Source organism: Furipterus horrens, unplaced genomic scaffold, assembly GCF_987537825.1.
Source record: "Furipterus horrens unplaced genomic scaffold, mFurHor1.1.pri manual_scaffold_6, whole genome shotgun sequence".
Lineage (NCBI taxonomy): Eukaryota > Metazoa > Chordata > Mammalia > Chiroptera > Furipteridae > Furipterus > Furipterus horrens.
This window is the reverse complement of record NW_028327176.1, coordinates 68,388,242-68,416,108: the sequence shown is the minus strand read 5'-3', so window position 1 is coordinate 68,416,108 and position 27,867 is coordinate 68,388,242. Positions and strand designations below refer to the sequence as shown.

General features: G+C 43.4%; 1 protein-coding gene and 1 long non-coding RNA gene across 3 annotated transcripts in view; one reads left to right on the top strand and one right to left on the bottom strand.

Moving 5' to 3' along the window:
- Nucleotides 1-289: 289 nt before the first annotated feature.
- SMYD1 (SET and MYND domain containing 1) overlaps nt 290-27,867 on the bottom strand; it is a 43,869-nt gene continuing 16,291 nt past the window's right edge. The window contains exons 2-10 of one of the 2 annotated variants that reach the window (XM_090281698.1): nt 24,838-25,014; nt 21,279-21,492; nt 18,533-18,663; nt 16,430-16,468; nt 13,013-13,202; nt 8,796-8,888; nt 6,573-6,736; nt 5,414-5,582; nt 290-4,166 (exon numbers count right to left, since the gene is read on the bottom strand). In XM_090281698.1, coding sequence (XP_090137824.1) covers nt 4,008-4,166; nt 5,414-5,582; nt 6,573-6,736; nt 8,796-8,888; nt 13,013-13,202; nt 16,430-16,468; nt 18,533-18,663; nt 21,279-21,492; nt 24,838-25,014 — 1,336 coding nt within the window. In that variant the 3' untranslated portion in view covers nt 290-4,007. The remainder of the gene's footprint in view (nt 4,167-5,413; nt 5,583-6,572; nt 6,737-8,795; nt 8,889-13,012; nt 13,203-16,429; nt 16,469-18,532; nt 18,664-21,278; nt 21,493-24,837; nt 25,015-27,867) is intronic. The other variant, XM_090281699.1, reaches the window with a different exon arrangement.
- LOC150006407 (uncharacterized) lies at nt 13,038-15,976 on the top strand. Its single transcript, XR_016511938.1, has 2 exons — nt 13,038-13,225; nt 15,671-15,976. It is a non-coding gene; the product is annotated as an uncharacterized LOC150006407 (long non-coding RNA).

Genomic DNA, 27,867 nt, shown 5'->3' with positions numbered 1-27,867 from the left:
CTAATAGCTTGTGATATAAACTCAATTTGTCTCAGTGCCCATAATCTTAAAAACTACAATAAAGTCTTCTCTAAAACTGCACTGTCTAATACAGAAGCCACTGGCCACATTGGCTATTTTAATTAAAAATAAATAAAATTAAAAATATACTTCCTCACTCATACCAGACACTTTTCAGCTGCTCATTAGTCATGTACTGCTAGTAGCTACTGTATTGGACAACAGAAAGTTCTAACAATGTTTCTCTGAATAGATTGTCAGAAAGGAAGAAGCCACACATTCACTTGGAAACAGTGGATTTAATGGCCTTTATTGAGGGCTGTAACATAAAAACTCAAAATCCAAAGTTCATGTCTTCTCTGCTCTGAGATAAGCAAATTTATTCAGTTATTTATTCATTCATTCATTCAACACGCATTCACTGAGCACCTACTATGTTTCAGGATCTGTGCTAGGTTCTGGGGATAGAAAGATGAATAAAGGGACACAGCTCCTGTCCTCCAGGAGCTCACAATCTGACAGAGGCAACAGACAAGTAAAAAGCCAATTATAATGCCATGAGGAGGGAATTATGATGGGGATTCAAGGGTAATACGGGAGACTCAAACAGGCAGCCAGCTGAATCAAAGGCATTCAGGGAAGGCTTCACAGATGAGGTGATTTCCAAACTGAATGATGAAAGGTGAATAAAAGTTGTCAGGTTTTAGGTGTTTTAAATAGAAAACTCAAAGAGAGGCACTGAGAACATGGGTCACTCAGCGACCTGTGAGTGAGTAAGTTTGACTGGAGTCTAGGATGTAGCCAAAGCAGGAGAAGTCACGTGTTCTCAAGTGGTGTGCTGAGAAGGGACAACTGGGGAAAGGAGAAGGGAAAGAAAAAGTTTTATTTTGGATGTGTTGAGTTGGATGTGTCTGCAAAATGTTCAAGGGAGTGTAGGGGGCTGGAGCTCAAGGACAAGGTTGGGAAATATGGATTTAAGAATATCAGACTCAAGGTGGTGAACAAACCAAGGGCCTACAGAGCTCATGCAGAGAGTGTATGTAGACTGAAATGAAAATAAACTAAGAGTGACCAGAATAAACAAAACCAACTACAGGAAATACCAACATATCAGGGCCTACAGAGAAACAGGGAAAGAGAAGAAGACTGAGAAACCACATCAGAGGATCAGCACAAGGAAGTGGTGTCACAGAAATCAAGTGCTGGGAGTGTCAGCTGATGCAGAGATGCCAAAGAACATAAGGACTAGAAAGTACCCACTAGAGCTGACCTTGGTAAAATCTTTTTTAGAGGCATTCAGGAAGCCAGCCTGCAGTGGTCTCAGGACGAAATGAAAAGTGAAGAAAAGAAGATGATAACTAGGAGAGACAAATCCTTTAAAATAAAACTCAACTGTGAAGATTGTGACCATAGATTATCCCCAGCATGTTTATTGACTGCATTGAAGAAGCCAGGGGACAGAGAAATGTCAAGGACCCAGGATGGAGAAAGAGTAATAGGTGAAGCAAGGCCCCGAGGACATAGAGGAAGAAGGAGTCCAGAGCACAGGTGGTGAAGGGGAGAGGCTCCTGTTCCCCAGCTGGGAGAAGAAAGGGGGGGTGCAGACATGATATGTGTGAATGTAGGGAGAGGAAGTTGAGGGAATCCCGTGTTCTGGCCTCCATTTTCTACATGAAGCAGAAGGTGAGAAGCTGAAAGCAGAGGGTTTGAGAGCAGGAATCAAGGCCTGAAATAGTTTTTTGACAAAAGGGAAAGAGTCAATGAGCCACACATGGAGCACTTGTGGGCTGCACCTAAAGGAAAGCTGAGGTTGGGGAGGAGTCCACAGAGGCACCTGTGCTCAGAAAGGCTATGCTCTTTCTCTTGGCTGTGCTCAGCATCTCTAGATGCAGGTGATGGAAAACAATACAGTTGAATTAATCCAGTGTTGGGACTCTGTCAGGTAGGAAGGGAGAATGTGCAAAAAGGAAGGAGGGCTAGAGAAATAGCTGATCTGGAAGGAAGTGAAGACAGAAGGAGGGTGAAACACATGATATCATTGAGTGACCCGGGGTGCAGAAAAGAGACAGGAAGAGGAGAAAAGGTAGGAAGTGATACCAGAATGTTAGTCATTAAAAATGGAGAAATTATGGGTGATGACAGTGTCCAGGGTGTGATCAGAAGAGAGTATTAAGTGAAAAAATGGAATTGAGTAAATTTAAAAATCTGCGAAGCAAGAGGGTTAAATGCTTTGTGATTGGACACAGAAGACACTAAGTTTGAGGAAGATATGAAAACTGGGACCATGATGTGGAGAATGAACAGACAACAGTGACAAAGGAGGAAAGGCTTGGCAGGGGGTTTTACGTGAGAGTAGAAGTCTGATCATCTGACTGTGCCAGTTTTGTCCTGGGGAATGCTGGTGCCATCTCTGGGCCTGGAGTGTGGGGCTTGGCACAACTGTCAACTTCCGGTGAAAGCTTCCAGAGAATGGGTATCCTCAAACAAGAGGAAATGCCAATACAAGTACTCTGCAAAGAGGTGATACATTTGCAGTTTTTTAGAGAAAGTCTTCGGCACACTTGCAGAGCCATTTGGACAGGGGTAGATGAAAGGATGAGAATGGAGAAACTAACACTTCAGGCAGAGATGACAAATATTGGACCTAGAGGAATCACTTGTTAGCTAGAGTTCTGGGGTCAAAGGTGGCCCCAGGTGGTGGAGGAGACTTGGTGATAGCCCCAAATGGAGGGCTCTGCTCCAGGATCCCCTAAAACATTGGTGACAGGTTTGGGATCCAGAAAATAACAGGACAACTAGTTTGATTGATTCCTGAGACCCTCATTCTTGAGTGGAAATGAAGCAGCCTCCCAGACAAATGAAAGCAAGTTTATCACACCCCCAAAGAGATCCTACCACAGGTACACAGAGTCCAGATTAGTTATCTCATCTTGTGAGAAGAGCAGGGGTCCCAGCAAATGGAGAGCGAAATAAATTAAGCAAGGCAAGCCATAATTAGAGTATTCATTACTAAGCATAGAGATTTACTGGGGCAGGGAGGGGCAGTGATAAAGTCTAAGCTGGTAAAGATTTAATCAAATAAAACCCACAAAGGCCAATTCTGCTGGACCTGTGATCATCAGATACATGTGTTTCCAAGTTTCTCCTTCAGCTTCACCCTGAAAAGACTTCTTCAATCCTGCCAGGCCAATGGCCATAAAAATCTCAGATGTTGTCCAGGTAGCACCCACGTTGCAAGGAATCAAAAGGCTTGTCGGTGAGGTTGGGGAAAGAATATATTCCTTCTCTGTGTTTTATATAATGTTTCAGAATACTTGGAACTCAGAAAACAGAGGCCTCAAGTGATTTGGGTAAAGCCCTCACCTCTTCCTGAATATGCATCATTCTGAAGAGGTTTCAGATCTCTGAGTAGAACCTAAATGGCCCAACACAGCCACTTCTTCATAACTCTACATGTACTTAAAGAAACAGGACATCACCCATCCTAGTCTGCCTGGACATTCCAGACCATGGGTGAGACCAGCAGCCCCAGAGACACCTGCACACATGGATGAGCAGTCACCTGAGACTCCAAGCACCTGCCCACCTCAGCTCAGATGTCATCCCCTCCATGACATGCCACACTGCATTTACACACATACACACCAGACACGCCCTCTACTGCAGCACACCCCCATATCATTTACCACTGCATTCATTATTACACAGTGCTTTCAGAGTTTGTTCACACTTGCCTCCCCAGCTACTTTTGGAGCTTCTTTATCTCTCAGGCCCACTATCCAATAAATATTTGTAGGATGAGTTGGGTTATAGAATTAGTTGAATTGAACTAAACTGAGTTGGACTGAACCAAAATGACACTGGGGAACACAGTGCAATGCATCCCCATAGCAACAAGGTTGAGCATTACTCTGACATCCCCATCAAGGATCTCCCCAGAAACCCACTACCTCCAAAATGTCTCCCCAGTTCCCCAGCCATGGTGGCCCCCTCCACCAGGCAGGTCCTCATAGCTTCTTATGGAACAGCGATGGTGCTGGCTCACTGCTGGGCTCAGCCATGACCTGCATGGGCTGGTTATTCAGGGCAGCCTCACGCATCTTGTGGTACATGAACTCATTCTGGTGGAACAGGCGCAGCTCCATCTCCGTCTGCACCCGCATGGCCTATGGGACACAGATACACCATGAACAGTGATGACAAGTCCCCAGGACATGTTGGTCTCTGACCTACTTTAGCCCTTTTGGAAAGGGCAGACAATGATAACCAGTCACCAAGATTCCACTGTGCCCTGTCAGAGGATACATCCATCCACTAGGGGCCTATTGTCCTGGCACAGGCTCAGTTTGTTAGAGTGAGGACTCAGATCCCTGAGAGAGTAGCTGAGGGATTGTTCCCAGGGGAGAGTGTGTGTTCTCAGGAACCATCAAGTGGGGCTCCTGCATTTGGGTTCCACCTAAGGTTGTGGGACCTTATGCAAGTGATTGAATCTTTTCAGTCCTCGGTTTCCTCATAAGATTCCTTCATACTTTCCAATAGGCAGGAAAATTACAGTATGTAACACACACACACAAAAGCCCTTACTTTCCCATATGTTCTATTCAAGAAATACTTACCAAGGGCCAGGCATCACTGAGGGGCTGAGCATATAGCAGTAAGACTTACAAAAACTCTGCCTTTGGCAAGCTTAATACACTGGACATAAAGTTTGTCTTCTCATACATTTTATGACACTAGAGTCTGTCACCTTTTCCTACACTACACTATCTGAGGACAGCTCTTTGAACTCTGTCACTCTCAAATAAACCAGCCCTTCAAAGCACAAAGGAAACCAGCAGCAATTGAGAGCATGTCATTTGCCAGGCACAGTTCTAAGAGTTCACACATTAACTCATTGAACCCTAGTTACAACCCTATCCTTTTTCTCCATTTTACTAATGAGAAGACTGAGGCCCATACAATGTTTGCAGTTATCACTAGACAGTGGTGAAGCTGAACTCAATCTTAGTAATCTGTGCGCCCCAAGTCTACTCTGTGTAGCACATTTTCTAATGTGTGTGGCTGCACATGCACACACACATGCTCACATGCACACACAAACACACACACACACACACACACACACACACACACACCATTGTTCAGGTTTTCTCAGTCCAGGCTTGGAGCATCTCAGTGTTCAAGTCTTACCTTTGTCATCCACTAGCTAAATGACTATGGACAGATTACTCCTCTTCTCTGGGCCTCAGTTTCCTCATATGTAAAACACGTGGGGTGGGCTAAAGCCTTTCTGAGTTCCCTTCATATCTAGCCAGCAATCCAGGGACTTTCCAAAAGCAGATTCCAGGACTCAGCTGTCATCCTCAGAGAGCTTAGTGCAGGCAGGGGGTCCCAGTGCCAAGATACTACTTGCCTCTAAGTCCTTGGTAATTGGGTGGGTGGGTCCGTGTGTCACCAGGAGAATGGCATAGGCTTTGCAGATCATACCGTGCCCCACCTCAATGTTACCAGCATGCCAGTTGGTCAGCCCCGCTCGCATCACAGCCATGCCCAGTTGGGCATTGTTGGGGTGGTATAGCTTCCTATAGGGACATATGAAATAATCATAACACATAATCCCAACTGTTCTTACATCTGCAAAGTATTTGACAACATATAAAATACTCTCATTGAAGTCCATCTGCTTTCCCACCAGTGCCATGAAGCATCTGCAGCCCTTTGGGAGGGGACTGAGGCACAGAGATGTGGGTGAATTGCCAAGAACCCCACACAGCAAAGCTATAAGAGCTGAGACTCTGACCTGAGCCACTGAGCCACATCCTTATGGAGGAAAGGAATTGGGATTAAACTCTGAACTTTACTGCTGGAACTCTCAGGTATACCCTGGAAAGCAGTAGGAAGTTCAAAGGAAAAAAAGTGTGACTCAAATGCCCATCTTGGGACAGAATTGTATTTTTCCCTCCTTGGCACCTTCTTAACAAGCTTCCTTTTAACATACTATATAATTTTCCCACATTTTATTTATGAGAAACATCCTGCCCCCAAAATGAACCTTCTTGTGCCAACACACTCATTTGTCCTGAAATACAAATTCCCATGCCCATGTGGACAGAGAGAACATAGGCAGAGTGAAGGCAGGGACATTATATGTTACAATTTATAAGAATGGCTGACACCGCTCTCTCTTTTTTTTTTTTTTAATAAAAGAAAGCTCACAGGATTTTCTGTGTTGATTTTGAGAGAGAAAAACCTTTCTAAGCTGTAAGTAGCCTTAAGGAAATCAAAAGCAGAAGACACCATCAGGTAATATTGATAGATGAGCTGGAGGACTTGGGAATGATCAGGGATGACAAGTAGGTTTCATCTCAGGTACCAACTCTGATTATTTGGACATTACCACTAGAAGTACCGTTATCAAAAAGAAAAAAAGGCTCCGCCGTTATAGAGTCCCAATTACTGGTGCCTGCTGTGGGTACAGGAGGGAGAGGTAGCAACATATGTGCCATCTATGTGTCCTGCTTGGTTTAGACACATTTCCAGGAGACTATGTGAGACCCAGGATCGTCACCTACATATAGCCATCCACCATCCTGCTGGCGTAGTGTGAGGCCTCCTCAAATGCCTGAAGGTAGGAGAGGACCTCTGAAACAATGCTCAGCATCCTCAGCATGTAGATATTGGTATCAGAAAACACTGGCTCCTGCTTCTGCAAGCACTCCCGGCATAATTTCACAACCTAGAAGAGACACAGGCCCTATCCATCACCAATGCACCATATGTAGCACATGCTTAATTTACTTATGGGGGCTTCACAATGACATTGGACACTCCTTCTTTGAAAGTTGAGGAAATTGCTGATGGAAGTGGAAAAACAATAGTTTGTTACTTGAGTAAGATGTTGGGATGGAAAGGGTAACTGGAGTTACAACTGAATGGCAAAATGAGAAGTTTTCATATATAAACAGTTGGTGGCAGGGAGTTATGAAAGATACAAATCTATCTTTACATCATTTTAGATAGATATTTTTTACTCTCACAATAATGCAATGAGATACGTACCACTAATATTCCCATTTTACCAGATGAGAAACTGAAGCACAGAGAGGGTAAGTGCTTTGCTGAAGTCACACAGGTTGTACACAATGGAGCAAACCAAGCAATCAAGCTTTATCTTAACCGCCTTCCCTATGATTCTCTACCCTGGCTATGCTCTGGAATCACCTGGAGACCTCTCTAAAAACACCTGTGTCTTGGTCTTACCCTCAGATCAATTGAAACCAAATACAACATCTGGGGGAAGGGATCTTGGTCTCTATAGTTTGTATAAGCCCCAGGATACTTAGGCACAGTGAGGTTGGACAATCAGGCTGGCCCTGCTTGAAGTATACAAGATGGACTGACAGAGAGGGAGGCTCCTGGGAAGCTAGCAGAGCCATCAGGAGAACACCACATTGGTCCTTGTGAGAAATAACATGGGGTTGACCCTGATTAGCCTGGAGTGAGGCTTTTCTGTCTGATTCATGTGTAGACACAGGCTTAGGTTGCACTACTAAGTCAGATGCTCCTTAGATTTTAGCTGTTCATGGTTCTCTTCTTTTTCTCTTGGCACTGTCATGGGGAAAATGCCACAGAATTCTTTCTATTTTAAATGAGTGAAAACCAATTTTGCTCTAAGACCAAAGGCCCATGAGGCAACTGGTTGGAGGTGTGGCAAATATAGGCTGGCAATCAACCCATCCTAAAGACAATTCTTAAACCTAAACCATGAGGCAATGTTCAGCCCTACATCTGCCCCTGGTGATTTTGAATGGAGAAAAGGAGAAGTGAAGAGGAGAGGAGAAGCCAGAGGAATGAAATGAGTAGAGCCCTCTCAATCACTCCAGCTCCTATCTCGTGCCTCTGACATAGATTTTCCATATTGTCCAATAACATTTTGTTCATGTGACTGTCTCCCACCTGAAAGAACTCCTGAGAGTCAAGGATCATGTCTTGTGTCGATCTCAGTAAGAGCTCAAAAATGTGCAAAGAATGAGTGAGTAAACGATAAAAATGAAGACCCCACTTCATTTTCATGAGTTGTTTAAGGAACTTGGAAAAAATATGAATTTATGGGCCCCGTGTTCTGTTGCAGATTGGATAAATCACATCTTAGGGGATGAGACACAGGAATCAATAGTTCCAAAAAGCTGCCTAGATAAATTCAGTGCAAGTGGTCTACAGGTCGGTGCTTGGATGTGGGTCTCAACTTTGGATGCACATTGAAATCACTTGCCAACTTTAAAAATTCTGATGTCCAGGTCCCACCCCCAAGAGATCCTGGTAAAATTGTCCTGGGTTAGGAGCTGAGCAGCAGGATTTTTCAATAACTCCAGTATACAGCCAGCTGAGAACTTCTGGTGCCTGAAAGCCGGAGTTGAATGCTCAGTTAGTAGAGACTGGAAACTGTAGCCAGGACATGCATTTAATTATAGGAAAATAAGCAACCCACTGCCATCTCCATTTCTTCATTTCTGATGCCAACTTGAGATATCACAAATCCACAGGGACATTTGTCAGGCTTCCTGTGTTCTTCTCAGACCCAGTTTCAGTGGGTTGAATAGTCACTGAGAACACACCCCTAAGAAGTGCTAAAGCTTAAGGGCAAGAGAAGTCTTGCTCTCAACAAAGGGGCATCTTCCAGAAAAATGACCTGCTTGGTAGCCTCTCCATCTTCACCCCACCCCATTTCCCTCCCTGACTGGAGAAACTTTCTTCCCTCTTCTCCACCCCTATCCACCATAAAAATGAATTCTCACCTCATGGTACAAGCCCTCAGAGCGAGCCTTGTCAATTTTTTCTAGTGTATCCTTGGAGCATTGAATCATTTCCTTTACCACATCCTGAGAGGGCTGTGAAAGGGAGGGACACTGAATTACATCTCTGCATAGTTGCCATCTTTGATGTTCAATATGGTACAAAATTAATGCCTTCTTCATTCTGAATGCTTCATTTCTATAAATGCTGTGCAAAATTCCTACAGCTTTTCCAGCTCCCTCATCACACTTCTGGCTCATCTTGTGGTTGCCATGGACCAAACCCCAGAACCTTACTGCTGACCAATTACCCTTACCCTGTACTCATGCCTGGGCTTTTGGACCCTGTACAGAATCTGACATTGGTCCTTGTATTTTCTCTGGCATTTTAGATTCTCATTCTGTCATCCAAAATATTTTCCATTTTCCCTCTGTACTTCAAGTCCACCATACACATTGATACTACAAGTATGCCCTTGCTTTTTTGTCTTTGCCCAAGTCATTGATTTAAATCCTGGCTAGCACAGGGCTGAGGACAGAGGCTAAGGACCTGAGTAAAAACTTATATTCCAGTTTGCTATTGGAGTTCATGAAAGACAGCTCTTGAGGCTATGGGTATCCAAACCCTTCCAAGTGTCTTAGCATACAGGGTGTATTCCCTCATCTTCACCAAAAGCGTATTATGTCAGCTGTCTGTGAAATCTAGACTCATTAGGCTTACTGCACTTGCCTGAGAAATCTAGTGATATTGTTTTTAAAATGTGGTTTTGATATTTGAGGCAAGGAGCTACCATATAAGAAGTCCATGAGAGCACCATAATTTCAAAGAAAATGTGCCATAGTCCAAAGGAAAAGTGTATTTGCTGTGCTGGTCCATATTAAAAGTTCTTTTCTGATTTTTTTTTTTTTTTTGCTTAAGCAAATGTGATGACATTTTTTCCAAAATGAAAATAAGTTTATCATTTATTCTGACTGTAAATTAAAATATATGAAAAAAGTATGGAGAAAAAAGTAGAAATCCCCTAAATCAATCCCAAAGATGGACACAGCATTTTGAGGAACATTTTACCACACACACACACACACACACACACACACACACACACACATATATATATATATATGTATGTATATATACACACACACATATATATGATAAATATATAAATATATAATATTTTAAAATACTTAACAACTGGTATAGTAAAGGCACTGACAAATCAGAACAGATGCTAACCATTCATAGTGAGTATCCGTATATGGCCTTCTCAGTGTGTTTGGCTGAATTGCAGTCCTGTATGTATACACATATTGTGTATGTATATGCCAATAGCATCAAATATTCTGGGTTTTTTAAATTTTATTTTTCAATAACAATTTACATTCAGGGTCATAGATAGAACTAGAACAAAGGCTTCCTAATTATGGAATTTATTGGGGTGACATTGGTTAATAAAACCATACATATTTCAAATGTACAACTCAATAAAACATCATCTGCACACTGCATTATGCACTCACCACCCAAAGTCCAGTCTCTTTCCCCATTTATCCCTTCTCTGTCCACCTCCACCTCCCCTATTCCCCTTTTTCTCTGGCTATCACCATACTGTTGTCTGTGTCTATGTGTCATATATATATATATATATATATATATTTTTTGCTTAATCCCTTCACCACTATTCACCCAGCCCCTGAACCCCCTGCCCTCTGACAACTGTGAGTCTGTTTTGTGTATCTATTCTTCTGTTTCTATTTTGTTTGTTAAATTATTTTGTTGATCAGATTCCACATATAAGTGAGAGCATCTGGTATTTGTCTTTTTCTGACTTATTTCACTTAGTATGACACCCTTTAGATCAGTGGTTCTCAACCTGTGGGTTGCAACCCCTTTGGGGGTCGAACGACCCTTTCACAGGGGTCACCTAAGACCATCGGGCAACACATATATAATTACATATTGTTTTTGTAATTAATCACTATGCTTTAATTATGTTCAATTTGTAACAATGAAAATACATCCTGCATATCAGGTATTTACATTACGATTCATAACAGTGGCAAAATTACAGTTACAAAGTAGCAAAAGAAATAATTTTATGGTTGGGGGTCACCACAACATGAGGAATTGTATTAAAGGGTCACGGCATTAGGAAGGTTGAGAACCACTGCTCTAGATCCATCTATGCTGACTCAAATGATAATATTTCATTCTTTTTATGACTGAGTAATATTCTATTATATATAGGTACCAATTCTTTTCTCTCCACTTGTCTATTGATGGGCACTTGAATTGCTTCCATATCTTGGCTATTGAAGAGAACACTGATCTCTATGTCTATTTTTATGCCAGCACCATGCTGTTTTGAATACTATGGCCTTGTATTTATATTCCAGTTTGCCATTGGAGTTCATGAAAGACATCAGGTAGTGTGGTACCTTCAACTTTTTTTTCCCTTAAGATTGCTGTGGCTGTTTGGGGTCTTCTGGAGTTCCATATAAATTTTAGGATCATTTGTTCTAGTTCTATGAAATATGCCATTGGTATTTTGATAAAAATTGCATTGAATCAATAGATTGCTTAGGCATGTCTCTTCCTTTTGGGCCTCAGTTTCCTCATCTGTAAATGATAAGTTGGACTAACTTATTAATAGTTCCTTCAAGCTGTTTTATCTATGGTGACATCATAGTTGCCTTTCTTTACTTAAATTCTTCACCCCAGCCTGATAAGCCTCCCTCAGTACACCAGTCATTGTGACTCATCCCTAAACTTTCAATTGACATCAAAATAGTTCCTGACTTCTTATGCATATGCAAACCTAGATAAAAAGAAAAACTAGATATTTAGACAATAAAACCAAAATTGGTAACATTCTCCCAGTTGTAGCTTTGGACTCTTGCTTAACCTCCTTAAGTTTTTCTATTTCTCTCTCACAAGCCATAGCCTGTGGTTCTCAATAGGAACACGGCAATTTTTTCAAGGTTGGGAAATCAATATATCTCCCTTTCCCTCTACCTTCTCTTCTGACTCCTTCTCTGTGGCCTCACCCCCTCTTTCTCTGGCTCCTCCCTCTCTCTGCCTCTGTTTTCTATTGTTTTACACTTCTGGCAGGCTTGGGCGGGGGAATCTATCCCCCTAATCTCAACCTGACCCACACCAGACTTGATGCACAGTCTCTGAAGGGTGTTGCAGTCAAGCCCTCATGCCTCCTTGACTGCTCATGCTCTTAGAATATTTGCATTCCCAGCCCAGGAACCTTTCTTCCTAGGTCTCTTTGCCTGAGGCCCTGGGCTGAGGTCTTCTTCAGGCCCTTCTACAGAGCCCTCCTCATGTAGGAGGGGGTGAGAAGACTTTCAGACAGACACTTTTCCCCACTCTGACTCAGCACCCAGTACTTTTCCTCCCCTGGCCCTCCCCCCACGCCAAGACTCTCCCCCAACCCCTCACCTCAGGGTCGATAAAACTGCTGAAACCTTTTGTTCTGGGTCCCTCAACAGTGAGACAAGCCCCACATCTGTGCTGATCCACCTGACCCTCCACAGGTGTACCTTTCTATGGGGGCAAATGAAATAGGGGGAGTCCACCTGCCCCAGGTCATCCTCTTGCTTATCACACTGCCGGAAGTGATTAAGGGCAAATTGCTCTAATGAGCTCCTCCAACACCTGGCAGCTTCACTTTCTCCCAGCTCAGTAAGCCTTCCCACTGCTCAGTGGTCTCACCATCAGTTAGGCAATAGCTACTCAGTACTTAAGCAAATTAACCAATCTAAGCATCATCCCATCTTGCCCATTTCCATGGAACTAGGAATACCTTTGTGATAATCAATGAATCTCTTTGCCCATCTTAATGTGTGAAATTCTCATCATTAAACTGCAAAGGAGCAAGGAGAGGACTAAAATTTACTGTCTATTCTATGTGCCACACCCTTTACTTATATCATTTTGTTTAGTACTCATAACAGCCCCTGTAGTAGTTGCCATCATTCCTACTTTACAGATGAGAAAAGTAATGTCCTCAAACTCAAACACCTAGCAAGTGGTACTGCCTGGACACTAGTGATCAGCTATCTGCAGTGCTCTGTACATCACCCCATACAGCCTTCCCAGGGGTTACAGGCTGGCCTACTGAGCAGGGGTGAATTAATTAGCTGTAGAATCCACCTGTGCCCAGATCCTGTGTAGGTGGCCACAAACACCCCCATAGTAGGGCCATTTGTACCTTTGGGTCATCTTTCACCCCCAGGAAGAAGTCGTCCTTCAGCCCTTTCTGGCAGTGCTCACACGTGCAGTCAAAGTAGTACTGTTTCTTCAGCTGCTTCTTGCGTTCTTCGCTGACATTAAGAAAGTCAATATAGGATACAGTCAGCTCTTCTCCTTCCGAGATCTTGCCCAGGGCCCGGAGCTCAATTCTGGAGCAGGGCAAAGGAAAAGGGTAAGTCAAATCCAGGGCTATCCTAGTGGCATTTGTGCTCTTCAAGTTTCAAGAAGTTAAGTCTCAAAGACAATAATTTCACTAGCACTTGTGAAAACTCCCATTACCATTCTGGATAAAAGAAGGTGAAGGGATTAACCAAAACACATATGTATGTAACACACAGACAACAGTGTGGTGATAGCCAGAGGGAAAAGGGGAGTGAGGAAAGGTGGAGGTGGGCAAAGGTAGGGAGAATGGGGCAGGAAAGACTGCTTGGGACGATGAGCACAGGATGCAGTGTGCAGGTGACATTTTTTGAGTTCTACACTTGAAACCTGTATGGTTTTGCAAACCAATGTCATGCCAATAAATTTAATACAAAACACTTTTTTAAAAAGAAAGAAAGAAAACTGGAATTTCTTCCCCCAAAAAAGGAGATGTGACCTAATGGACAGTTTTCTGGATAATTCTGCCCTACTCATTACGACAATCAAATCTGCTCCATTCTATAAATTGCTCTGAAATCTACTCAAATAGATTCCCAGTAGAGAACTGGTCTTGGTCTTAAAACCGTACATAGCTTCCATGCCCACAATTATCCCTGTACATTTAGCTACTGATTGTTAACAAAGGAGGGGAGAAACAGTAATAAAGTGAAAACTCAAACAAGAGAAGACTCAATAGTAATTTCTGCTTAGTTTGGGAACTGCTCCCTCGGAAACACACACAATCAGTTACCCACAATCTTGGCCTAATCCATGTCTAACTATAAGCCCCTTTTTACCTCAACCAGTGGTTCAGGCCCAAATTACACAAGGAGACTGATTCAGGAGATCCTTGATAGCAAACAAAGCCTGGTTCTGTAGTCCGCTGCATCATTCACTTTGTGTTTATTAGGGACAAGGCTTTTTAGTCGAAGGTGGTTAGCAAGAGTAGATGGCATTTCAATCCCCTTCCAGCCTAGGCCTGACCCTCCAATGACCTACAGCACAACCCACTTTGCCATGTAATAGATGCAGAATGTTCTGAAGACAAAAGCCCAGTGCAGAACTGATATCCATGTAAGCCAAACAAGCAGAGATCAGCCTGTGGGCCTCTCAGCCAAGTACAAGGCCAGAAAGTGCAGAAAACAAGTGGTGAGTCCTGCAAGCTGGACCCTAAGCTGTGATCCTATATCTCCCCAGGATTCTAGAGCTCACTACCCAGTGGAAAACCATTGCCCAGATTGTGAGCAGCAGGATTCAGAGACCGGGCAGAGCTTCTGCAAGGAGGTCCGTAGTCATTTCTTTTACCTCTCAGAGAGGCTACCAGACACTGTGTGAAAGGCAGGACAAGATTTCAGCACCACAGAAAGGTCTCAGTTTAAGGCATCCCCTTCCATGTGCTTTGAAGTGACAATTGAGTAAGCTACTACTGAATGGCAATGACATGCATGTCCAGGCATTAGAGGTGACCACGTAAGCTTAAAAAGCCTTCTCCCAAAGTGAAGTCCACTGATATACCAAATAAATGTGATAACATATATAAAAAACAACTCATATGGCACCTGGAAAAATCTAAGTTCCCATTCACCTATTGTCCTTTCTTTCCTTTCTTCCCCACCCCAGTTTTTGGCAGCAGCTGTTACTGAAGTGAAGAAAGGCAAGAGGGGGAGGAGGGCCCAGAGATTCCACAGCTCTGCTTAACATCCTAATATGTTCTAGCCGCAGGGAATCAACCTCCTCATTTCACAGATGAGGGTACTGATGCCCAGACAGGAGGAGTAACTTCCCCAAAGGTCTAATAGCACTTTGGCAACAGAGTCAAGATTAGAACTCAAGTGACATTCACACCTCACCACATCATATTGGCCTCACCTGAGTGTTTTCAGTCTGCTTCCTGAGTCTGCAATACATGGGAAGTGAGATGCACCAAAGCCTTTGATTTCAGGACTCTCCTAATCTCCTAAATAGTTCTATATGAGCACTGTCTGAGCCAGTGTTGAGTGTGGCTCCTTGGCATTTGGTCATGGTAGGGTAAATAAGCATGTAACCCCACCAGCCCCTTTTACAGAGGCAGTTCACCATAGTAACATATCTCCATGCAATAGTGATTCAATGGCCAATAAGTTAGGATTTCCAGTAGTTTTACTTCCCATAATGGTTAAGCCAGTTTGTATACGGTCTCCAAGTGTCTCAATTTATTTCAATAATATTAAAGAGTTTTCAAAACTAAATTAATTTAATGCCACTTAAATGTGAAAAAATGCATATATGTATCCCCCATTTATGTAACTTGGAATTGGGGATCAGGGAATGAATAGTGACTACCACTCCATTCTGGACCCAGACCCCTTCCATCTCTAATGTTTTGCAATTGTATAGTTCAGCCAATTGAGTGACAAGTAGGCAATCAACTTAAGTATTTCTTGTGGAGACTGGGAAGGTCCCTAGAGACACTCTCATTTTCACCTTTGCTCTACAGATGTGCAACAAAATGCCCAGAAGATGATGTGAATCATTCAGAGTCACGTGCAATGCATGCCACCATGGGCTCAGATGCATGAACCACTCTCCCCTGCACTTCCAAAGCCCAAACTCTCATGCAGCATTCTGTCGTAAATACAAAGAACATTTCAATATTTTTGAGCCCAGCTTGAGATAAAAGACCCATCTGGGGCCATTTGGTTGTGATTCAGAAAAGTCAAAAATAAAATCTAACCCAAACCACTAACTCATAGCTGGCCAGAAGCAGTAAACAGAATACTGTGAATAAATAGTTATCAAAATATCACAGTTATGGGTGTGATTTTCAGGAACCAGTCTTGGTGAGGAGTTGGGGGTTATAAACAAACATGTAGTCCTTTAGTAGGTCAGTAACATCAGCAGTCCTCATTTCATGGTAAGCAGGGTTTAGAGGGACAAGGTGGATTTTTGCTAAGATGATGTGGACCAAAAAGGACTGTCACACTTTGATGTTGGAGGAACAAGAGAAGGAGTAAAAGAGGGGGAAGAAAGAAAGCAAAATACTGAAAAGGCACATCAGGTCGTGGGTGGGTGAAGAACAAATGATTAATTTAAATGCTTAAGAATACAGCACGCAAAGAATACAAGACTCTGGGGTGCAGAAGGACATTACAGGCAGGCAGCAGCCATGGAATCTCGAGAAGGGGTGGCCCCAGCAAACCAGGCAAGTGAGGGAGGTAGGTCAGAGGAGCAGGGAAATTTGCAAGAACTGACCAACCTCATCTGGGTGTGAAACATGGATTTCACTGCCTCATGACTGAAAGACAAAACAGACACCCAAATAGAAATCATTACAATTGACTTATCCTGCACAGTTAGCAAGGATGCACAGTATTTCAGGTTATGCAATCAAAGCTTTAGCCATAACTACAATCTTTAGTCCAGCCCCTACAGCTGGGCTTCCTGGACAAGATGTAGCCTGGTATAGTAGAAAGTCCACTGGATTTGGAATGAGAGGTTCTGAGTTCAAAAGTATGCAGCCATGGACAAATGACTTCCATTCCCCAGGCCTCAGTGTTCTCATCTATAACCTGGCAATAAGATTCACGAGATAACGCATTTTAAAATAGGGTGCTAAAAAGAAGTATGGAAAGCTATTATTATCTCACTAACAAGTATCTTAGAAAAATAAGTGTTGCCTCTTTTGATGTCAACCTCACAGAGAATTTGGACTGTACATGGAGACTGGTTAAGTCACATAGGTAGTAGGTAAAAATTGTTGCAGTTAAAATGGCCCCTAACATCATGACCAGTGTTCTTTCCACTATGACAGACAGCTAGACAGGGAATAAAAAGTCATCTGCTCTTGCACAACAACCAAGAAGCCCAGGTAAAATCAAAATCAGTGGGTGCATAGAAACCAGAGCAGATCCTGGAGATGGCCTGAAAAAAATAATGGCCCCAGGTGTCTGTGGCTATTACATGTAGTGACAAGAAGAGCCCTGGGTCATCATTGCTTAGTGAAGGGGTATCCAGAAATACCAGCCCCAAATATGGCTGAATTTGATCCTCTCTGCCAACCGGGCTCATGTTGGACAACAGCCCCTCTGGGGAGGATTCCATGAAGTTTAGGCCAGTGACCCCAAGTGGCTTCGGAAAAGAAACACAAATGCTGTGAAAAGATTATCATCTGGATCCGAAAGAAACTTCCCTGTCTTGAGTGACTTTCTTAGTTGCTTAAAAGCCTGGTGTCATGTGGGTTCTTGCCTCCAGAAATAGGAAGGAAAAGGGAAATCAAATCCCCTGCTATATTGAGGCTTAGCCCTGGTTCTTGACTAAGAACAAGAAACAGTCATCTTCGGTTTCCAGGAAGTTTGGGGAGCAGGGAAATCTGCTCAATGTTGATGGCTCAGAGTCCACTTGCATCTGTCATAAGAGCTTGTCTCTAAGACCAAAAGCAATATTGCTCAGGGCTCATTTCCCCAAGTCTCCACAGCCTGAGCCAAGGGCAACTGGGGTTCATCTTGTTTGCTGACTCTTCTCCATTTGTGCCCCACTCTCAAACTCCATTCTTTACCCTTCTTCCCCTCTGGGCCTTCTTGGATGTGGGGTCAGAGGATTGCTAACTGACCTCTGAGAACTTCACCACCCACTTTCCTTTGCCCACTTACTTCTGGTTGGTGTTGGACAATCGGAGGAGAGAGTTAGGTTGTTCAGTCTCCTGGCTCCCTCTTTGCCTCCCATGATTCCAGTAGTGGCTGATTTCTCTACAGGCACAGCCAAGCTGTTGGGGGACGGGGGAGAAGGGACCTCTCCCATGGCTGTGGCTCTCACCAGCCACTACAACAGTACTTCATATGCTTCCAGGTCTAGAGGTAATAATGATTTCATGCTGTTTATAGACCCTAAACACCTCACCATTCTTTCTTAGTTGCTTAAATACACCCACACTTCTATAAGTTGTCCTTTTATCAAATTCTCTTTAGGCAAACTCTGAGTGTGCCTTCTGATTTCTTCTGGGACCTTGACTAATATAAACTTCTACCAAGTACTTTCTCCATGGGTGATGTTTTGTAATGACCTCTAGATAGGTAATTCAAGACATCAAGTTTTAAAATAGCAGTTAGAGGTTTATCTGTGATATCTAGGTAACTTCAAGAAACACACAAAGAGTCAGAAATTATCCATGTGGAACTATTTGCTATGCCCCTCATTACCTTTCTCCTAGCCACAATTATTCTAAAATAAAATTTCTATTTTCTTCCCATTTGAAATCCATGCTAGTTCAGGTTCAACGTCTACCTTTGGCTTAAGTCAAGTGGAAGAAACACCACCAGCCCTCCCCACCCCCTCACACTGCCCCAGTGAAAGACATACTCACTTGCCATTGTTAAATATGACAGTGCAGTTGGGCCAACAATCATGGTTCACCAGACCCAGGTTGGGGAAGATGCCCACACCGACAGCCTGCAGGCCTCTCTGATCACTGAGTGTGAAGCCATTGCAGTTAATCTACCCAGAGGAAAAGATAAAAGAGTCAGCTAACAGACATAGACTAGGGAGAGAACACCATCCTAGCTATTGAAAGTTTTTAAAAAATAATAAAAAATAAAAAACAGGTCTGCTCCTGGAAATGCTTAGAGAGTTTGGACACAAAAGTCTTCTGTTCTCTGTGTGATTCCAAAAGACCCTCAAGATTAGTACCACGGGCAAGTCCCATGCTTGGTAAAATACAACACCACCTTGAAAGTTTTTGGTAGCATGAGTCTTCCCCAGTGTCTGCTTGGTTTCTTTCTCCACGCTCTGCTCTGCCTCACTGGGTATGCACGTGTGTGTTTGGTCGCCCCTGCTTTCTTCTTTGTCTACCCCCCTCAACTCTTATAGCTGCTCATAAGATATAATTGACATATATTTCTTATTATTTGTGTCTGCTGAGTATTTTATACTCCCAGTTCACAATTTGAAACTCTGATGAGTACAACGTTTATCTCTGAATCCAAGGCAAATCAAGCTGGTTATTATATGGCACTCCATTTATTTCCTTTCCCTTAAAAATAAGTGGTTCTTCATAGAAACAGATTCTAAATATCAACTATCAGGGTATAAAATATGCATAAGAATAAATATAACCTAAAATACATTAACAACTGCACAGAAATGTCTGCTTTATATATAAATAAAATATAAATGTATACTATATACATAGTATACAATAAAATATTATATTTTAATAAATATAATATATAGTATTATATATTATATATGTACATATACATATATAATATACATTTATATATGCATATTCATATGTATAGCACATGGTTCTTTGTTATAGATACTGAAGGACTGTCACTTTTTCCACTCAGTCTCATTGGTCATTCAGCAAGTAGGTGAAGTTAAGGCTGTCAATACCACTAACAAGCTGTGTTACCTTAGTCAAATTTATTTTTTCCCTGACCCCTGGTTTTCCCATCTGTAGGTTGGACTAGTTGATTTCTATGATCCTTTCAGCTCTGCACTTTGGTGATTATGCCATTCTATGGCTATAGTAGCCATGCCACCTTAGGGATACCCAGAACGGTCTATGACAGGGGTTCATAACCCCTGGGCCATGGACCTGTACCTGTCCGTGGCCTGTTAGGAACCAGGCCACACAGCAGGAAGTGAGTGGCAGGCAAGCAAGTGAAGCTTCCCTGCATTACCGCCTGAACTATACATCCTGTTCTCCCTAACCCCTACTATCTTCCATGGGGCCAAACAGGTTAGGGACCGCTGATCTATGACACTCATTAACCCCAAGCCTATAGAGCCTAAATACTGAGATTAGCAACTCTGGCACCAGGCAGACTGCTTCTAGCCCTTCCATGGACACCAGCTCACTATGTGGCCTCCGGAAGTCACATAACACGGCTGAGCCTAGGCTCTCTCTTTATAAAATAGGAATGTTAAAAGCATAAACTGCACCTTATATTATAAAGATTGCATCAAGTAATACACGGGAAGCTGTGATGGTTAATTTTATGTGTTAATTTGGCTGGGCTGTGGTGCCCACATATTTGTTCAAACATTCTTTTCTACGTTTCTGTGAAGATTTTTTTTGATATGTTAGTATTTAAGTTGGTAGGTTTCGAGTAACAAAATTATCCTGCACAATTTAGGTGACCTCACACAATCAGTTCACAAACTTATTAGAACACAGACTGACTTCCCCTGGACAAGAAGGAATTCTGCCAGCAGTCAGCCTTTGAACTCAAACCACAACTCTTTTTTTGGGTGTCCTGCCTGCTGGTTTATCAGCAGATTTTGAACTTAACAAGCCTCCACACTTTCAATTAAAATAAATCTCCTTCTCTCTCAATAGGTGATAGAGAGATAGAGGATAAATGATAGATAGATAGAAAGATAGATAGACAGGCAGTTCTGTTTCTCTGGAAAACTATTACAGAAGTACTGGGACATGGTAAGGACTTGAGAGATGTTGGTTGTGATCATGCTGTTGTTGTTATTACAATAACCCCTCACCCCTTCAGCCAGTTCACCAACACCACAGAAGATGCTGGGCCTGCCAGGTGAAAGACATCTACCCCCACAGCCCAAGGCCTGCTGATCCTCAGGACTCCCCTCCCCACCTCTTGGACTCTTCATGACTACAAGAGGCCTAGCTTTGTTGCTCCAAGACAGCACCCTCCGAAAGGCCCTTATTCTCCTGTATCTGGCTTCCACATCCACCACTCCAGGCTCCCCATTATCTTGCCCATGAGATCTTGGAAAAGAAAGGATCTTTTTTTCCAAAGTGACTAATAGGCAAAAAGGGATCTTTGTTTTCAATGTGAAAAGGAGGAAATACAGGAAGATTAGTAAAAAGATAAAATACCATCCAAATCTACCATTCAGAGATAATGGAGTGTTTGTGTTGGGATGCCAAATTCAAACACAGCAGGAATGACCTCATAGTAAGCAAGACCAGAAAGACAGAGGACTGGATGACAGTTGTTCATTTTAGGGCTCTGTCTCCCTGTAGCTCTTGACCCCTCCTCCCCACTCGAGCCTGGCAGCATCTGAATACTTCTTTATTGGACAATCCCAGCTGTCACCCCCCCTCTACCCCACTTTATGAGAAATCATACCACGCCAAAGATGTGCGAAATGTATTGCATGCTGAACTGCTGGCTCTGGGGCAGCCAGTACTGCAAGAAAGTATCCACGTCCACCCGCAGCTGCTTCTGCTCCTCCTCCCCAAAGCTTGCCACATGGTTCTGCAGGTCGTCCACGGAGACCAGGCAGCCTTCTGTGAGCCCAGTGCCCTCTCTCTCCACCCGCCACATGATGCGTGCAGCCAGCCTGTAGAGAGGGACAGGGTTAGGGAGACCCCATTGCATTCCTTCATTCAACAGACATTTACTGAATGCCTAATGCATGCCACAGTGCAAGGCCCAAGATACAATTTTGAACTAGACAGAATTTCTTCTTTCATGAACTTTCTTATAGTGAGGGAGACAAAAATGTATTAAAGATCATTTAAACTAGGGTTAAATGCTATGCAGAAAACAGACTAGGGTAACATGATAAAAAGTGGCAGGAGGTGGAGGAGTACCCAAGCAGATAGGGCAGGTAGCATGGGGGAGGCACACTCAAGCTGAAACTGGAATGAACAGGAGCCAGCTCTGTGTCAATGCGGAAAAAGCAGTGAGTACATGAAAGAGAAACAACAAGAAGACCGAGGAAGCTGGAGCACAAGGAGTGAGGAGTGGAAGGCAAATAAAGGTGAAGAGGTGAACAGAAGCCAGGTTGCATGGGATCTATGAGTCCACAAAAGGGGTCTGGGGACACTGTGACATATGGCAGCCTGGGTCTCTCCTGGTAGTATAACTGAGATGAGCGCTGGAGGAGTCTAAGGACCTGAGTTCAAGTCTCTTTCCACTTCTTACTATTTGACTTCCCTGAACCTATCTAATCACCAGTCGTCGGCAGCCGTCCGTCTCGAGAGACGATGGTGTAGCTTCTTAAGAGTCTATCTGCACCGCCGAGAATGGCTGTGCAGTCCGACTCGGGAGTGACACGGTATCTGTCTCCTCCCGTGTTAAATCGACATCTTGCGATGACACTGGAGTGTCCTCTCCAGTGAAGCTGAAGCTACAGAGCCTGGGCAGGGTGATATGGAGGGTCTGCTGTTGCCCATGCAGCAGACCCCCCCTCTCTTCGCAGCTGAAGGGTCCAAGGGAAAGACGGAGTCAATACAGCTTGGTTTCAGGTGCGCCGCAGGAGTTGCCGGTGTTGACTACAACGTCAAACCGCCTTAGGGACTCCGGCTCCGGATTTTCTGTCGGGGTTTACTCCCTTAGCCTTTCCCCTGAAGAGGTATGCCGCAAGGCAGCGGAGGTTTTTTGGAGTCAGAGTTTTCCTTCTCTGATGTGCCCTGACTGGAAGATCGAACCAGCGACACTTAGCTCGCAGGCCGACGCTCAATCCTGCCATGCTAAACTCCAGAGGTGTTTGGAAGACAAAGGGAGGTAATGGATGTCCACATCATATATAAACTTATTTATATTCTCAATGATTAGATAAACAGAAGGTGAAGAAGACAGCTAGGTGTGTAGACAGTATAAACAAAGGCCTGGATGCAGCCCTGAGCATGGCATAAGGAGGAAGCAGGGAGGGATTGGGCCTGTCTGGAGCTGAGAGCTCAGCAGAGCACAGGGCTGAGTGTGAGACAGAGGGGTACATTTAATCTTGAGCAGAGAGGGCCCCCTGTTAACTATTAAACAGCCTATACCCACAAGATGAAACCTGTAACCAAGGGACACTTTGGCAAATCACTGTCGTTCACTGACTGCAGGCTGGGCCAGGCACCAGGGAAGGACTGGTGGCCTGGGGAAGATCCTGCCTCTGAAAATGAACCCCCTTGACAAAGAACAGCTCCTCTCATTTGGGTCACGGGCTTATTTCTACAGAGGCGCCCTGCTGGGGACCACAGGTGCCTGAAAACCAAGATGTCCCCACATGGAGCCCAGGACAGAACTAGGGAAAATAAGACTTGGGTTGGGGTGTCTGCTACCTCCAAATGTTAGGAAGAATGTTGCAAAGCTCAGAGAGTGGAGACTAATGGGTGACAGATGTCAACCGAGTATCAGAAGAAATTACCAACTGGGACTGTGCAGCTAGAGGGAGTAACTGCCTCATCACAGGAGGTAACATTTGCTTTGGGCCTTAAAGACTAAGATATCAAAAAGATACATGCACCCCCATATTCACTGCAGCATTATTCACAATAGCCAAGACACAGAAATAGCCTAAGTGCCATCAGCAAATGAATGGAAAAAGATGTGGCTTTTTATATACTCAGTCATGAAAAAGAAGGAAATCCTGCCATTTGGGACAGCACGGTTGGAACTGAAGGGCATCATGCTAAGCGAAACAAGCCAGACAGAGAAAGGCAAATACTGTATAGTATCACTTTTGTGTGAGATTTTTTAAAAAGTTGAACTTATAGAATCAGAGAATAGAAGCGTGTGTTTGCCAGGGACTGGTAGTTGGGGAAAATGTGGAGGAGTTGATGAAAGGGTACAAACTTTCAGTTATGAAATGAATAAGCTCTGAGAATGTATTGTAAAACGTGATGACTATATTGTTAACACTGTATTGTAAAATTGAAGTTTGTTAAGAGAGCATGTAAATGTTCTCACACACAAAAGATAAACCTGAAGTGATAGATGAGTTAGTTAACTAGATGGGGGAGTCCTTTTACAATGTACACGTATATCAGATGACCACAATGAACACTTTAAATATCTTACAATTTTATGTCAACTATAATACAATAGAGCTGAAATTAAAAATAAATACATACATGCACACATACATACAACTGCATGTGAAATTACATACAGTAATTTCAACAGATGGAACTAAGGGGGATGGGGAGGCTGACTGAGACATTTCATTTTGCAGTTTCCTAAAAATGGCCAGCACATGATAATTCCAGTCTGTACTTTAACTTCATATGCTACACACGCCATGAAAATGATCCCAATTTCACCTTCCCCACCTCCTCTGCTCACCACTGCAAGCTTCATAAGCACCTACCTGCAGCCTAGCATCAGGCCCTGCCCTAGTGGAGCTCCAGCACTTGGGGCTCCCCAGATGTTAGTTAGCCCTGAGATTTCTGGTGATGGCCACCAGGGGAGGCCACTAATTGTTGCAAATGCAAGTGCCTTTCAGGTAGAGTGGGTGCAGAGGGCTGTGTGTACAACCACCACAACTAGTGGGCCTGTGATTACTTGGAAAGCTCAGTATTTGGTAAAGGAGGCAGATGCTATTGAGCACTAGCTCTTTTTTTTCAAGAGAGGCCAGAAAACCTAATTTTTTTTTAATGTGAACTTCTCTAATTTTTGAACATTGGTAGATCAATTTTAAAAGTTAAATATTAGGGAGCCATATAGAATGAGTCTATGGCCTGCTCCAGCCAGTGTCTACAGTTTGGAACTGTTAACCAGTTCTCCCTCTTAGATGGTGTCCCAGACCTAAAGGGAGTTCATAGAAGTGACCATATTCAGTCTCTTTGAGGTTCTGTCCTGATTTGCACTTAACCCGGCTTCCTTAGGCCTGGAAATGCTGTCAATGCCATGCCCCCTACCCCCCATCTGACACTTGGGGATCCCAAACAGTACCCCAGGGCCCAGCTCTGACCTGATGTTTTCATTGGGTACCTTCCCATATCTCTTGATGGCCAAACACTCGTTTTTGTGGTTCAGCCAAGCATCCTTCTGGCAGGTGCGGTCACAGTAATGGGCAAACTTGCACTGCCCACAGTGATGGAGCTTCTCCTGCCTCTTGAAGCAGGTGTGGCACACAAAGTTAATGAGGCTGGAAATAGAGAAAGAAATGTGATTGAGTTGGGGTGGGGGTTCACCATGGAAAGGGACTACATTGGCCTTTGAAAGACTGGAGATTGGGTGCTGGCTCAGTAGTCAATCCTTGTCTTTCTAAGCATCAAACTCTTACTTTTCAAAATGAGAGGCTTGGGCTTCCAAAGCTATTTTTTTAGCTATAACCATTTGTTTAGCAGATATTTTAAAGTGAACCAGATGGGAATACTATTGAGTTCTGCATACAAGCCTTTCAATTTAATTTGGCAAGTGTAGGCTTATGACCTATAGTCACTGGGATTATCAGAAGTTGCCAAAAGAAGAGTGGAACTTGCAATCACTGTGCAGCACAAGGAGCACTATAATAGGGGAAGTGCAAGGTGTTCCTGGAACACATTGAAGACACTTGAGGAACCCCAGGAAGTCTTCTAGGCCAAGGGAGTGAGTGGAAATTCCTCCTGGTCTTGCCGAAATCACAAGTTATTGGCACCATAGCATGGGAGGGGCATTCTGTGTAAGGCATCCTTATCATTGTTGAAATCTACTGTCCCTTTTCCCAAAGAATAAAAAATCATAACTATCCACAATATGATGCAACATGAAACACAAAATATTTTACACAAAATGATGTCTACACATTATGACGTGTCATAGTTCTGTGTTTTGCAACATTAAGAATTACAAGGTTAGCCATGGCCAGGTGGCTAAGTTGGTTGGAGCGTCATCCCATACACCAGAAAAACACTCCTATAATGTAATTTGGCCCTCTGGATCCTTGTCTAATGGAACAAGCTGGGTCATGTCAGCCCTTCAAGAATTTGGAGACCACTGCCATGCTTCCCCTTCTTTTCCTTTCTCTAAATTAAATACTACCAACTCCTCCAACAGCTTATACAAGTTTCTGAAAATTTCACACTGTTATAGTGTTCTCTGATGTGCCTACACCACATTTCTGTAGCCAAAGGGGAGCGAGCATAACAGTGCAATCAAACCAGATCCAGCAGCCTATGCTAAGGATCAGGCTCAAGGACCAGCCCAAAGACTAGGCCCAGTGTTTCCAACATAGCATCAAGAAATGAAGAGCCCTTGCTGGTGTGGCTCAGTGGATTGGGTGCTGGCCTGTGAATCAAAAGGTAATTGATTCAATACCCAGCCTGGTCCCCAGTTGGGGGCATGCGAGAGGCAACCACACATTGGTGTTTCTCTCCCTTTCTTTCTCCCTCCCTTCTCCTCTCTCTAAAAGTAAATGAATAAAATCTTTAAAAAAAAAAAAAAAAAGAAAAAGAGATGAAGAGAGAGGAACAGAGCCAGGCTAAGGGCACTGCATGGGCTACTACTCTAAGCTATATTCTGGGCTTCCTGGAATCCAGACAGGTTTCAGCCTCTGGATGGTCAACTCAACACACCACCGTGTCCCCATTTTCTGTGAGGTGCATTGCTAGTAATTGGTTAATGATCATAAAGTACTCAAGGGCATGAAAGATTAGTATTTATTTATAAATTAGGTCAGATTGAAGGTTATTTCCATGATAATGTCTTCCTCACTACCTTGCAATCCTTGAGCTTTCCTAACGAGAGGGAGAGTAGAGTTACACTGGCATACTTAGTGAGTTGCATAGAATCCACAGCCCATCTTAACTATGCCACACAGGGGTACCCTGCTTGAGAAGGTTGAGATTAGAATACATGGGATCCTGACCATTTAACGGAAACTCCAAACCCCTGGAGGAGGGGAGCTATGAATTTCTCACATCTGTCTCAAGTCAGGATTACATCTCTGGAAGGAATGTGAAGTTTGTTAGCAGGGACTGAGGTGCTGAAGAACCCAGGTAATTTGGATCCCAAGGGAGCTCCAAGTCTTATCTCCTGGCCACTGAAAGGTGAAACCCTGGGTCACAACACTTTAAATTACGGTGTCCAGCCCTGGCTGCTGTGGCTCAGTGGATTGAGTGCTGGGCCTGTGAACCAAAGGGTCGCCAGTTCGATGCCCAGTCAGGGTACAGGCCTGGGTTGCAGGACAGGTCCCCAGTTGGGGGTGTGTGAGAGGCAACCACGCATTGATGTTTCTCTCCCTCTCGTTCTCCTTCCCTTCCCTTCTCTCTAAAAATTGAATAAATAAATAGTGACTCTACATTAGAATAAATAAATAAATAAATAAATAAATAATGGTGTCCAGAACAGTATAGTATCCAGGTGTGGTGCTGTTCACACTTCCTGGTTGTGGACATTGTGATTTCCTTAGCTTCTTGAGCAAAACATTCACATTTATTTAAGGTCAAATTACAAATATAGTCACTAGACCCTCCAGAGTTTTCTCAAAGGTGCTGCAGTCAAGTCAGAGCTTCCCTCTGTCTATGTGTCATTGTGTTTTAAAAACAGCTTTATTGAGATATAATTGACATACATAAACTGCATGTATTTAAAATGTGCAAATATACATATACCCATAAAACCTTCTCCACAATCAAATAAAAGTATGCATCACCCCCAATATTCTCTTATGACACTGAATTTTTAACCTAGAATGGGGTCTTCACCCTCATCCCTATCTGATTGCATTTAATGTAGTATTCCAAACTGTCCAGATCATTTTGAATTTTTATTCTGTCATCATTATATCACTATGCTAAGCCTTGAGTCATCTGCAAAGCAGAGAGCATGTCTCAGGCTGGGACAGGAAAGGAGGAGCAGATGCCTACCTCTAGGGTATCAGCACCCAGGTCAGGAACACAAACAAAGGCAGGAAAGAAAGGAAGAACACCCAGGAAATGGGATGGAGAGGGGGAGTTAGAAGCATGCACAGTCATGCTGGCTGTCACTTACAACTTGTCACTTGGAACTCCATTCTTAT